General features: G+C 44.8%; 1 protein-coding gene and 1 long non-coding RNA gene across 3 annotated transcripts in view; one reads left to right on the top strand and one right to left on the bottom strand.

Annotated features, from left to right (window-relative positions):
* HLCS (holocarboxylase synthetase) overlaps positions 1-14,653 on the top strand; it is a 195,795-nt gene that overhangs the window by 33,264 nt on the left and 147,878 nt on the right. For both annotated transcript variants that reach the window (XM_090060519.1, XM_090060511.1), the window contains exon 5: positions 6,285-6,467. In XM_090060519.1, coding sequence (XP_089916645.1) covers positions 6,285-6,467 — 183 coding nt within the window. The remainder of the gene's footprint in view (positions 1-6,284; positions 6,468-14,653) is intronic.
* The window catches only part of LOC149874368 (uncharacterized), a 131,475-nt gene that overhangs the window by 24,738 nt on the left and 92,084 nt on the right, over positions 1-14,653 (bottom strand). The gene's annotated exons all lie outside the window — the stretch shown is intronic.

Genomic DNA, 14,653 nt, shown 5'->3' with positions numbered 1-14,653 from the left:
GGCGGCTCATCCGGGAGTGGGGGGCTCTCACCGCTGTGTGTACCCAGGGGGAGGCACACCCCTGGATTTGTTCGCAATATGGAGGTGGGTTGCTGCAGGCTCTGTGCCCTGCTGCTTCTGCCTTGGGAGCTGCGTGATACCATATGCCTGCTGCTGCTGGACAGGCGGGGAATGGGGTACAGCCTGGCGGCAGCAAGCACATCACTTTGTGCAGTTCCACATACCCACAGCCCCCACACCTTCACAAATAACACCCCCCCCCCCACAATTCAAAAATAGCCTCTCATGAACTACATACCAAATCTCTTGATTTTTTTTTTTTTTTTTTTTTTTTAAATAACAGTTTATATCATGATTTTTGACAGGGTGAGGTTGGCAATACTGTCATTTTTAATTCTTTTTTGTTTTTTGTTTTTTTGTCTAAGAGAGGATGTGGGTGTCAAAAAGCTTGCAAATAACAACTTTTTGGCTGTTGTTTAGTTGGTCTAATAAAAGATATTGCATCTACCCAAAGAATCCAGGTACAGGTCAACATTCCCCTCCCTTCACCTTCCTGGATCATCTAGGAAGAGCACAAAACACCTCCAGATGCTCTCTTTGCCTGAACAAGGGTGTTTGTACCTGAAAGCATGCAAAAAAGAACTTTCCAACTATTTTAGCTGGTCTAATAAAAGATAGCTTGTAGTGGTGGTTATACCAGTCTGACTGCATTTGTTATGTCCTAAGATACAAGAAATGGAGCATGGCTCTTGGCCAGTTTGAGTCTTCTTTCAGGATGGGTTATCCCAAAAGTCACTATGCTAGAATGCCAGTCAATGAAAATGCCACAAGACAATGGGTGAGGAACAGGTAGGGGTAGAGGGGGCTCAGTGTTGACCTGTAGCTGGAGTCTTTGGGTAGATGCGATATCTTTTATTAGACTAACAAAATAATTTTTAAAAGTTGTTATTTATAAGCTTTTGGACCCCCACATCCTCTCGGGAAAAAAAAAAAAGAAATTAAAAATGATGAGAGATATGAAAGATGGTCAGAAATCCCTTGGGTATGAAAAAGCCAGTCTTTAGAAACCTGTTCTGCAGGAATGAGCATTTAGGAGGGTCCTAGTTGTTTACCTGTAGGTATCAGATGTCAACCAGGTTGGGGGTGGGGAATAAAATCAGTGGAGTACTGCCAACCCCCACCCTGTCAAAAATCATGAGACAAACTGTTAAAAATCAAGAGTTTTGGTATGTAATTCATGAGAGGCTATTTTTGAACTGTGTGTGTGGGTAGAGTGTTATTTGTGAAGATGTGGGGGGCTGTGGGTGTGTGTGTGTGGAGCTTGGAGCCTGGGAAGGGCGGGGGATCCCCGCACACCCTGTCAGGATGCTGGGTACTGTGGTTTGGGAGTGAGGGGCAACATTAGGGTGGAGGGGGCTGTGGCTTGGGAGTGAGCAGCAGATGCAGAGATGTGCAGACACAGATGCAGACATGCAAATGGGTCGGGTCACAGGTCATGCAACATTGCTGTGAGCGGCTGAGAGCCTGGCTCAGAGACCATCCAGCCCTGGGCAGCCAGGAACCTTCCTCCTCAGACCTGCTGGACAGACTTAGGCAGCTGCCTCTGGCACTTTTAAATGTGCTCTGTGAGAGGGGGGTGGCACTTTAATTACAGCGGCTCTGAGAACTCTAATTCAAGTGCCATGGTTTCTCGTGCGTCAGTATCCCTGTGCTTAAAAATGGTGGTGGCACCACTTGAACTAAAGTTCATTCCACAAACTTTAGTTCAAGCACCTTGCCACCATTTTGAAGCACTGGGATGCTTTTGTGTTATTATATATTTATGGTGATCCCATGCATCTGAGTAATTTGCCTAAGGCAGTGGTTTTGTGTGTAGCAAAGGCCCCATTGAATCTTGGCCCAAGGCCCCAATGAATCTTAATCCACCTCTGCATATGCTGCTTTTTAATTCCTGGTCCCTTTGGCTAAGCACAGATGTTCAAAAAGCCCCTTGCAGAAGTGCTCTAACTTATCTCACCTTTATTTCAGTGCAATTTGCTAAAGCAGGAGCTTGCTGAACAGACATTTACTGTTTGCTGAAGGGTCTTGGAATCTGCCTGCATTGGCCACTGGGGGTGTTCCTGGGGAGCATAGACCCCAAACTGCTTCTTCCCCACAATCTGGCTGTGACTTGCAGCTGGCTAGAGGGAGAAGGTGGGGCTGGGGCCAGCTTGGAGCTTGGGTAGTGCAGCAAGCTCAGCCTGTGACTAGAGTGCAGCCCTGCACAACATTGCCTGGGATGGTGGAGATCTCACTCTAAGCTCGATGAGATCTGGCATGCATATTGGATAAAGCGCTCTAACATAAAGTGCTTTACATTAGTACACATCCATCAAGTGTTAACTTGAAGTGCAGTCTTGCCATCTTTAAAGCATTCTAAGAGGCTTGAATGTCTGTTCAGTTACAGCTTTAGAGTGCTTTCTACATACTTAAAGTGCGTTAGGTATACTGTCTAATACAGGGGCAGGCAATTATTTTGGGTGGAGGTTCACTTAGCCAGTTTTGGTAAGCTGTTGAGGGCTGCATGGGTAGCTCCGCCCCTTGACAGGTGCTCTGCCCCCGGTCACCATCTTGGGACCAGTGTCCCAATATCTTGGGACCAATGCCCCAGGACCAGCACCGGTGGGGCCCAGAGCGGGGCACAGGCTGGCAGAGGTTTGTGGAGCCGGGCTGGGCTGCGCCAGCAGGGGGAGGGGGCAACTGGTCCGGCTCCATAGAGCCCTTGCCAGCTGGGACCCTGTATCCCTGCTGCCCTGCTCTGGACCCTGCTGGTGCTGGCCCCGGACACTGGTTCTGCTCACTCCCAGTGCCCCCCAGCCTCACGGTACAGGTGAAGGGCAGTGCACAGCTCTGATCCCCTGCTCGCTGGCAGGGAATGAGCTAGTGCTGAGCATGGAGAAAAGCGGCCCCTCCCCCACCCCATGGCCAGCGCCCCACGCTGCAGCCACTTGCTGTCCTGTGAGTGGCTGCAGCGCAGGGTGCCGGCCATGGGGCTGCTCCCCCCCCAACTCAGTACCAGCTTATAACCCACCCCCGCTACCAGCCTGGGGCCTGTGTTGGCTCTGGGCTTGCCCGTCAGGGCTGTTCTGCAGTGGCAGCAGCTGTGGGCCCCCCACTTGCTGCATCGGGCAGTGTTTGCTGCTGCTGGCTGCCTGGACCTTGTGCACTGGGCAGCCCAGAGGTGGCAGTAATAAACACTGCCCAGCACAGCAAGCAGGGGGGCCACAGCTGCTGCTGTCATGAAGCAGCCCTGACAGGCAAGCCCAGAGCTGATGCAAGGCCCAGGCTTGCAGCGGGGGTGGGTTACAAGCTGGTGCAGAGCAGGGGAAAAGCACTGCAGCCACTCACAGCCTGCATCGCGTTGCTTTTGCCTGCTCAGGACAGCCCCACGTGGGCTGCAGCAGGGAGCGCCACCCACGGGGTGGGGGAGGAGCCTCTTTTCCCGTGCTCCTTCCCTTTCCGCGGTCCTTCCCTGCCCTTCTCCCCCCTCTTACCTGAGGTTCTGATACCAGGGCAGCCACATGGTCCCAGACCAGAAGCCCCTGCTGGGGCTTCCAGCTTGGCGGGGGGGGAAGTCTAACAGGAATTTGACTATGCTGACAATGAATGCTAAACCTGTCAAGTCATTTAAATACTGATTCCGTGGCTGGCCGTGGACAGAGGGGCTAATGTAACCAACCATGTGCCCAGCTGTCTAGCTTATTTGAAACAGAGTTGAAGATTTGTCAGTCACCCACTGTTAGAAGGCATGTAATTAGCTAGGGCAGTGTTTCCTAACCGGTGTGCCGTGGCTCACTGGTGTGCTGTCAGGCACATCCAGGTGTGCTGTGGCATTTTGGGCTGGAGCCATGCCCCCTGCCTGCTGCTGCTGCGGGCAGGCAGACAGATGGGGCGGAGGGCACAGCTTCAACCAGTGATTCAAACACCGTGCCCCCTGCTTCCTGGCGCTTTGTGGAGTTCTGCCTCTTGCTACCCCCCCCTTCCCAGTCTGCGGTGTTCAGCCACTCACCACTCCCCCTTCCCCACGGTCTGCGGCATTTGACAGCTCGCCATCTGCCCCCAGTCTCCAGCTTTTGGCTGCAGGCTACCCCGCCCTGTTCTGTGGGAGGTGTGCCATGGGGTGGGAGAGGCCATGTAACTGTGCCACGGGTGAAAAAGGTTGGGAAAGGCTGAATTAGGAGACTGAAGCACTGGGGTGCACTCAACCTTCAGGGCTGTCCTTCAGCTCTAAACCTATCTCTGCTGTTTGACCACTGAGAACAAGCTGAAATATGCCAGGAGTCAACTCCCTCCAGGATACCTCAGCTTCACCTAGTTCTCTTGGGCCCTTCAGTTCTTAACAGAAGAGGTTTTGTTAGTTAAAGGATTTCATCTTTCTGTCCAGCTGTGCTAGAAATTTGAGATTCCCTTCTTTGCAGAAAGGGCCTCCTGAATTGCCAAATGCTCTGAAATCACTGACAGTAATTTATAAGAATTAGCAAAAAGGTTTATTCCAAAAACAAATTAATCCATAAGAATCAGTAACCATATGTTGAGATACAGATAGCACTATGAAACAAAACAGAAACACTGTGTATAATATTATTTTTGCATCTTTAGTTTAAAAATGCAGATTCCACTTCTGACCAAGCCAAAATCCCTGCCAAATGGTCAGCTTGCATTACTCAGCTAGCCCACTGGGCACTAGAAGTATGAAAGCTGACAGACATGCTGCTCCCCAGTCTAACTCATGATGCTTCACAGAAAGCGTCATGAGTTAGATTAACCCTACTGGTATAACAATCACTGTTATTGTTTCTGTCAGTTTCCTACTTGGGTGCTTGGCTGTATCTGTTCTTTAATATGCTTTAGCATAGGTGGTCCAAATTAGATGACTTTTCACTTGATGATTTTGTTCAGAGCCAGCATTATAGCTGAGAAAAGGAAGGCAGGATATAATTTATCAACACTGAAATGCAAATCTGTTGGAATAGAAATGTGGGGGAAAACAAATTTTGCAAAATACGCAACTTCTATACTGATTTTAATTACAGGAAGGAGATTTTTAAGGCTCCAAGGTATTTCCATATACATACTTATTCTTTTGGTTATACAAGTTACATTGCTGTTATTCAATTTAGGAAATACTAAGCTACCTCACCAGATGATAATTTTCTATTGTGTTCTCTTCTCAAAGGCTCTTGTGTTTCTTTTCCTTATTATAATGCTTTTTGATTGTAATAAGCCTTAAAATTAACTCTTGAAGGATTAACTTCTTATAATTACTTTACTTGCACGTGTTAGAAGTACCCCCCAGAATGAGTGAAAGAGAACACTATGGACTATGCAACAAAGCTTGTGGTTTTAGGGATGATTAATGTCATTGTCCATTTTCCCATACTAGGATGTTGCTTTTTAAAGCCTTATATACTTCCTAGTACTAGTTGAGTTCATAAAGACTATGACCTTTTGAGAAAAGCAGGCTGTCTAACTTCTAAATGCGTTGGGGCTGCATTCCTACAGGCTCGCTAGTGGGGGCCACACACCATGGAGACACCAGTGCAAGCCATGGCCTGTCCACTCCCCACCTTTCCCCTTGCTATGTGGTGCCATGTGGGTGTCCCAGGTTATGGGTTCCTCTGGCAGTGTGAGCTCTGCCACCCCATCTTAACCCCTAGAGTACGAACAGGAAGCAAAAGCCAGAGGAGGCAGGGAAGCCCGGAGCCCCTGGGTATGCAACGACGAGTGAGCAGTAGCCTGGTAGGAGATTGAAGGCTTCAGATTAGTCCTTTGTGGGCTGCACATGGCCCAAAGGTATCTAGTTGAGCAACCCTGATATAGAGTAATACATTATTACCAATGCTCATTATTACCTGAGCATCAGGTAATCTTACAAGAAGACATTTTTACACACTTTCCAGGAAAAAGACTCTAGTTTACATGTGACTGCTGTCTTCTCAGAAATTATGAATTTACTGGACTATTTTAATATTTTTTCACCCTAGCTTTATTAGGCTTTTAAGATGTTAAAACTTAGCTCACTAAAATGTCTTGTAAATTAATTGTGTGTAAATGTGCTAGTTGTCCTGAACAGTTTTTAACACTTGTATCTGTTTGTGCTAATTGGTCTTTATGTAGTGAAACCATTTTTACAGTTCCTGTGCCTGTTAGTCTCAGCCACAGTTTTGTTTATGTGCTATATAGTGGTGGTTCATGTCTTTCTGTTTTTTCTTCTTCTTCTTTCTCTCTTGCCTTTTGACCTCCAGGTACACTTGGAGCTAGATATCAGTTCTGTGGCCTTGAAAACTCAAAAGGATTTTAATTCACTTAAAATGAGCAATGCCAAGAGATATGAAGTTCTTAAGGAGATTCTGACATTACTTGGCCTGAGTTGTGAATTAAGTGAAGTTCCTTCATTAACTCCTATTTATCTGTTCTCTCATGAGAAGGTGAGTCTGTAACTTAGACTAATGTTCTGAATATCTATGGTTTAAGTGGCAAATTCATTGCTTTTAACTTTGCCATATATTGTTGCATGTTTTTTTTTAAATTTCTGTTAGAAAAGAATAAAATAATCAATTCCTGTTCAGTTATGATTTTTCAGGCACTGAATTAAGTTTTGAGTTTCACAGTGGGCAAACTGTGACAATTAAACTCTTTGGAGTCATTAGGTTTTTTGGCTTATTGTTGCTGGAATGTCATAAATCAAGTCAGCAGGACCAGATGTACTTCATCTGAGAGTGCTGAAGGAACTGGCCAGACATTGTGGAACCCCATGCAAAACTCTTCTACAACTTGTGGCACTCTGGAGAGGTCTCAGGACTGGAAGAGGGCCAATGTCATGCCCATCCACAAGAAGGGGAGAAGGGAGGACCTGGGTACCTATAAGCCAATTAGCCTAACTTCTGCCCCAGGGAAAATCCTGGAAAAGTTCACCAAGGAGTCTATCTGTGATAAGCTGGCAAAAGGTAGGATTCTGAACAGCAGCCAGCATGGCTTCATCATAGGTAGGTTTTGCCTTACCAACCTCATCTCCTTTTATGACCACATAACTTGCCACCTGGACAAGAGAGAGGAGGTTGACATTGTATGCCTTGACTTCCAAAAAGGTTTTGATCTGGTATCCTACAATGTCCTCACGAAGAAATTGGAGGATTGTGGACTTAACTCCAAGACAGTCAGGTGGATAGGAAACTGGCTTCAGGGTAGGACCCAGAGAGTCCTAATGAACAGATCTGTGTCGTGCTGGTGAGAAGTGACCAGCAGTGTCCCACAGGGATCAGTGCTTGGTCTAGTAATTTTCAACATCTTTATCAATGATTTGGATGTTGGGGGTGAAGAGCTCACTGGCCAAGTTTGTGGACAACACCAAGTTATGGGGGAGTGTGGTTATGCTTGAAGATAGGCTACAGATACAGGCAGACCTAGACAAGCTGGCAAGTCGGGTGGATCGGAACCAGATGAAATTCAACATCAGAAAATGTAAAGTGCTCCACCTGGGGACGAACAACCCTCTGCACACCTGCAGGCTTGGCGGCACCAAACTGACCAGCAGCACAAGGAAAAGGACCGGGGGTAATAACAGACCACAGTATGAATATAAGCCGGCAGTGCGATGCTGTAGTCAGTAGGGCAAATAATACTGTGGCATGCATCAATCAATGCATCTCCAGCAGAACCAAGGAAGTGATTCTTCTACTCTACTCAGCACTGGTGAGACCACAGCTGGAGTACTGCATCTAGTTCTGGGTGGCACACTTTAACAAGAATGTGGACAAGCTTGAGAGAGTCCAGAGAAGAATCACCTGTATGATCAGAGACTTGCATGGCAAGCCATACAAGGAAAGGCTGAGGGATCTGGGACTCTTCAGCCTGCAAAAGAGAAGGCAAGGGGAGTTGGTAGCAACTTACCACTACACTAGGGGAGTGCATCAAAGGCTTGGTAAACAGCTGTTCACCAGGGAACCCTTGGAGAAAATGAGGAATAATGGCTGCAAACTCCTGGAAGACCATTTCAGACTCAGTATTAGGAAAAACTTCTCTGCAGTTAGGGTGTCCAGACTGTGGAATAAACTCTGTCCAAAAGTGGTACAATCACCTAGTCCGGAAATCTTCAAGAGGAGACTGGATGGTCACCTTGCTGGGGTCCTTTGACCCCACCTGTCTTTCCTGTCTGATGCAGGGGGCTAGACCCAATGATCTTCTGAGGTCCCTTCCAGCTATACAATTTATGAATTTATGAATCAAACCTCTCTTCCAGCTATACAGTTGTTCCAATAAAATACATCACCAAAAACCCTTACCTCTTTTACATTTCCTGGACCATCTCAGCTGTAAAACCACTCTAATCCCACTATCTCTAGTGAGAAAAGGTAGAGTTCCATATGTATGCATAACACAAGTTATAAATGTATCCTAATTTATGCATCACTGAGTAGAAACGCAAGTAGTAAAGGACCAGAGTGCATTGAGAAGGTCATGTGAAGAGTATGTTGTCAAAACATGAAATAATGACTTCATGCTTGACAATTCTTTTAATATTTACATTGGGAATTAACTAGGAAACCTGTGAAGGTGCTAGAAGATGACTTGGTTTTACAGGAAACATAGTCTCTCTATCTTCCTGGTGGTACGTAATTGAGAGCTTTATTATGGATGTGTCTGATTTTGAAGAATCTGTGAAAAACACCTAAAAAAACGAGAATGTCATAATTCTGTCTCAGTATCATCCAGATTAAACACCAGAAACTATAGGTATATTAGAAAACTGTCATAAAGATGATACTTAGTCTCCTGGCATATGCTACAGTTAAGACATGATTAAACAGTTAATCACATCATAAATAGCAACCTGGCAACATGTTCATGCAGTTAATGGTGCAGTAAATCAGGGAATAAGTTGCTACACAAAATATGTGTATTAACTTTGTGGCTGGTTCCCATTGCTCCTTAAATTGAACATGCAGCCAGGCTGATCAGCTCATCATTGCTTCCAGCCCTTTGTTCTGATGGACTCCCAACAGGGTTACCAACTGTCAGTTAAAAATATCAGGCTAAAATGACTGTCAGTATAATTGTTTAAAAATGTCACTGTCATTAAAAACAGTAAGCATTTGTAGCATTTTTTAAGCATCTTGATTGTAGCATTGACAGACAGAGCACAGCAGCACCACCTGGTGTTGGAGCAGGAGCCCAGCAACTTGCTAAGAGCATTGTCTCAGCAGTGTCTTGCATATCAGGCTGTTTGTAATACTGCTGGTCATTGTGGGCTTCTTTGAGGGTTTGTGCTGGGATGGGGAAAGCGGGACTGGCAGGGATAAGGCTTGCGGGGCTGTCTGGGGGAGGCAGAAGGGGGAAGTTTGGGGACATTAGGATGGTAGGTAAGTAGGAGGCCCTGGAATGGGGGAGGGAGCAGCATACTTCAGTCAAGTAGTTTCTTGGCAACCCAGGACATTTTTTAACTTTATAGTTTGTTACTAAACTTTTTTACTTTTTTACTATGGTAGACATTAAACTTCTAAATTTGAACCCAGCTCTTCAACTGGGTCATGGCAGAAGAGTTACATTTACATTATATAAAACATATATCAGTAAAAAAAAATGTCAATAAGAAAGTTTGGTGTCAGCCAAAAGCTTGCAGATTTGTCAGTAAAAAATCAAAAACAAAACTGGGTTGGCAATGCTGAATCTTGAAGCTGTGAATGCTAGTCTGATGATTGGCACTACCAGTCCTGGAAGTACATTGGAGTCCTTGACTTCAGTGCTCCCCCAAGGCTGAGACTACCAGTTAGCAAGCCCCAGGCATCCAGTTTGCTACTTGTTGGTGCAGGGAGAGCCTGGGAACATGATCTTGGGCTCTCTGTGCACTGGCAATAGGGGATGATCTGATTCTCACTCCCACAGTCATGCCTCTTGCCAGGCATGTGAAGCAGAACAGGAGGTGCAGTTTTTGGGATCATGGATCAAATTCCATCATATCTTTAACGGTTGTATACTACATGGTCCATGTACTTATCTAGTACATGGACATATTCCAAGCACTGTACATGCTTATTAATCCTGGTAGCATTCCTACTTTCCATTGCTAAATGCTACCTTATTTTAAAGGTGAAGGACCTGAGAAGAAGTCAGTTGACTTCATAAAGTTATGTAGCAAATCAGTGACCAATCCGTAATTGACACAGTCTATTAATTAATTTTTTACTTTGGGGGATTAGCTCAAACAGGGGCCACCCAGGAGGTGCCATGGAACTAGGCTACAGCATCGTGCGGCTGTTATGGCAGGGAGATAACTAGCAGTTACTTGGGGGAGTGGAGCTGGGCAGTTGTATGGCAGAGCCGGCAGTGCTTAAATAGCAGTGAGTGCAGTGGTGGGGCTGTTGTTGGGGGCCACAGGAGTGGACTGCCCCTTTGCCCTAGCACCCACAAGAGCTCCTGCCTGCCAGAGCAGCTATGCTGTGCCGTGCCCAGGCAGTGCCTCCAGCCTGTGGTTGGAGTCCTGGGTGGTGCCTCCCTCCCACCTGCCTACCCCAACTCTGGGCTCCAGTAGCTGCTGCTTGGTAAGAACCCATAGCTCAGGGGCACGTGGCAGATGTACATGCCACACAGGATCATGCCCAAGGTAGCACCTGGATCGCTGGGCGGTGCCTCCTTCCCACTTGCATGTGCCTTAGGCTCTGGCAGCTGCTGCTCAGCAAGGACCTGAGGTGGCTTTCCCAGCTTGGGGGCGTGTGGTGGACAGAAGTGCCATGCAGGATCACGCCCAAGGTGGATCCACCTGTAACCTGATTGTCCTTCACTAGGAGCCAAGGTGCAGGCAGGTGCTATTCAGAGCTCCAGGTGCCTGCAGGCAACTCCTGGAGACGGCATGGTGCAGGTGTCCCAGCAAGTGGGATCCCCGGGGGTGGGGGGCCTTGATAGCAGCCCCACTGCTGTTCCTGCTCCTATTTAACCCTTTCGAGTTCCGCCACACACAATTTCCTGGCTCCACTACCCCAGGTAACTGCTAGTTACCTCCCTGCCACAGTGCCATGTGATGCTGCCACCCAAATTTGTGTTGGCCCCCAGCCATTGCCCCAAGAGTGGGCAGTGCTGAGCTGGGAGGTAAATGATAAATGTTAAACAGTTTAAGTATAATGATTGTTTAACTTTTTATATCCCTAATTTTAATTTCAATTTGTGTGTTGTGTTTGGTTGAAGCAGTATCTTTAATTTACCTAAACTAACTTATTGACCAGTGGAACTACGTTTTTTACATAATGTTGTTCCTCATGATTTGAATATATTTTGGTTTCAGTTATTGTAGTTTTTAATAAAAGTGGAATGTGACAGCAAGATGAAGTGACTAAAGATAAACTGAAGGAACGGAGTTAAAACTAATAGGCCCTTTGTTCAAAAGCAAACAAATTAAAGCTTTTATTTTTGTTGTTGGGTTTAATACTAAGTGTAATTATTAATTCAAAATGTTCCCCTCATTGAACTGTGTAGAAAGGATAGTGTTGGAATTTTCTTTCATAATATTAATTTTATATTTCTTTCTTCAGTCAATTCCAGCATTCACACCAAATTATCGTAAGTCCAAAAGTAATAACAATTAATTACCATTAAAGCTTGCCATCTAGTGGTTTATTCTGTATTTGCAATTCCATTAAATATATCCTTTTGAACCATACTGGACAACTTAATAAGATTTTACCAAATGTACAGTCCAAATTAGGTATTTTTTTTCTGCCTTGATAAGTTTTTACAATGGTTATTGAAATGCCATAATATTTTTCCATGTACAAATATTTTGTAACATTAAATACATAATGTCAAAGTGTTCAGTTTCAGTTCCTGAAGGGAATTTGCAAATCTCAAAAAGCCACCAACCCCAGAAGTAATGTAATATTAAGTCACTACAGTAAATTAGGAGTAGGTGACTTGTTAGAATGCTCATAATTACTTATGGGCTACTTAGTTATAGAGGGGACTTTAATCCCGAAAGCTTGCAGAAAAGGACAGTTTTCTTGCAATTTCCCAGTTGGTTTAATAAATGGTATCATTTTGGAACCAAGAGTTCTAGTTTTTTATATGTCATAATTATTTATTAATTTATCTAGTATAGTGAAACTTTCAGTAATGTAAACTGTTTCTTTTGAGGTTTTTCTAGAGACTATAAAGAAGACTAGGAAATAATATCTGACAAATACATAAACTGAGGAATAGTTGATTGGCTTGCTCAAGGTAAACACAGCATGTAAATTGGCTTAGAAATTTAAATCTATTTTCCCCGGTCTGATATTACTAACAACCTGAAATATTTAAAATTGAGTCAAGCCTCAAAATAATATTTTTTATTTCAAGTTCGAACCTTTTCTCATATTCCTAGTCAATTTTAAAATCCCAATTGCTTCAAAAGGGCTTGAAGAAAAATACCAATTATTAGAAAAATTGGCATTTTCTTCTGAAAATCAAGATTAGAAAAAAGGACACTTTTAATGCAAGTTACTAGATTTTAATTTGGCGTTTGGTTAAATGAGTATTTGTGAGGCTCGTTGGTCTAGGGGTATGATTCTCGCTTTGGGTTTGAGAGGTCCCAGGTTTATAGCCCCTTCTCCTAGCAAGGATGGCTGAGTGGTCTAAGGTGCTAGACTCAGGTTGTGAGTGTTTTTGGCTTTGATGGAGGCATGGGGTCATATCCTGCTCCTGACACCCACTGAGTCAATGTGGTCCAGGTCTTTACCGCATCCAGGCAGACCTGGATAGGTTAGAGAAGTGGGTGGATCTGAACAGGATGCGGTTCAACAAGGATAAGTGCAGGGTGCTGCACCTGGGGAGAGGGAACCAGTATTATGGTTATGGGTTAGGGGCTGACCCTCACGGCAGCACAGAGGCAGAGAGGGATCTTGGAGTCATAATTGACTCCAGGATGAATATGATTTGCCAATGTGACAAAGCAATAGGCAGAGCCAGCCGCACCCTGTCATGCATCAACAGGGGCACCACTAACAGGTCCAGAGAGGTTTTGCTTCCCCTCTATGCGGTGCTGGTCAGGCTGCAGCTGGAGTACTGTGTCCATTTCTGGGCGCTGCACTTCAAGAAGGACATGGAGAACCTGGAGAGGGTCCAGAGGAGGGCCATTCGTATGGTTGGGGGCCTCTGTGGCCAGCCCTATGAGAGGAGGCTGAGGGACCGGAATCTCTTCAGTCTCCACAAGAGGAGACTGAGGGGGGATCTTGTGGCTGCCTACAACCTTATCAGGGGCCACCAGTAGGGACTCGGGGAAAGTCTGTTCACCAGGGCCCCCTTGGAGTCACTAGGAACAACGGCCACAAGCTGAGGGAGGATAGGTTTAGGTTGGATATTAGGAAGAACTAACTTCACTGTAAGGCTGGCCAGAGCCTGGAATAGGCTTCCCAGAGAGGTGGTGCTCTCTCCTTCTGTGGAAATCTTCAAGAGGAGACTGGGTAGGCACCTGGCTGGGGTCTTATGACCCCTGCCACCCCCAGTGCTCCTTCCTGCCCATGGCGGAGGGTCAGACTCGATGATCTGTCTAAGTCCCTTCCAACTCATTGATTCTATGATTAGACTTCTACATGTATAAACAAATTTGGTTTAGCTTTAAACTTGATATGCCAAAATGAAGACTGACTAATCTTTGAGTGGATGTGGGAGGAACATATACATACTTTAACTACTCTACTTAAATTTGTACTGAACATTCTTCCCTTAAATTGAGTGGAATTCAAACACAGGTATATGGGAAAATTGCCTTTCCCAGATCTTCAATTTTTCCACCTACCCTTACCAAAATATCTTAAATATTTAAAGAGGGATATGTTGAAAATTGTACAATTGATTGTATCAGTCCAGGAAAATACATTAAGCATGGGATGACCAAACTGCCAAAACTCAGGGTGGCTCCATTATTTATCACAATACGGATTATCAATTTGTTCAGCCAGTCTAGACTTCTGCACGTGATATTCTTCCAAAACAGAAGCGAGGATTCCAGATGTTCTGAATCCAAACTGGGAATTAGTTGAATTAGAGGCTTTCCAAAATATGCAATAAATTTAATTTATTCCTAACAGTAGACCATAATATTATATATACTGGACATTAGATCTTATTACCAAAAGTTTGAGACAATGTTCTTGGTCAATTGATGAGATGCCCATGACACTGTGATACAGTTGTTTTATTTCTCTTGTTAAGATTTTGTTTCAGGTAACTACAAATGTGGTGATTATCTAGAATTTTTGTGCATTCTGTTTCTCTTTGGTATTAATATACTCCAGGAATTTTCAGTTTTCTCGTGTTCTCAAAAGATGGTTAGTGTTGCTGTTTCTTTTGTGAATTAAAACACTGCTAGTGCTATCAGTCTGGGCCCATGAGTCAGAAGGGAAACAATGTTGTAATTAATTTCAAATTCAAATAAGAATTCTAATACCTGAATAATGGATAACGTCCGTCTGGTTAGAAATCTGATCTTATCATACAGAATGATGGTACTCTAATCCTTTACTAGTGCTGCCTTCTGCTTCTGCTGAGTGATTGCTGGGACTATGTATATAAATACATTTTATTCTTGATCTTCTTTTGTCACTAGAGAATAAGGTAACAGGGTTGGTAAAAAAAACAAGCACTTGGG

This window comes from Crocodylus siamensis, chromosome 1 (assembly GCF_052110815.1).
Source record: "Crocodylus siamensis isolate JL-2025a chromosome 1, ASM5211081v1, whole genome shotgun sequence".
NCBI classification, from domain to species: Eukaryota; Metazoa; Chordata; order Crocodylia; family Crocodylidae; genus Crocodylus; species Crocodylus siamensis.
The sequence above is the reverse complement of the archived record's forward strand: the minus strand, read 5'-3'. Positions and strand labels throughout refer to the sequence as shown.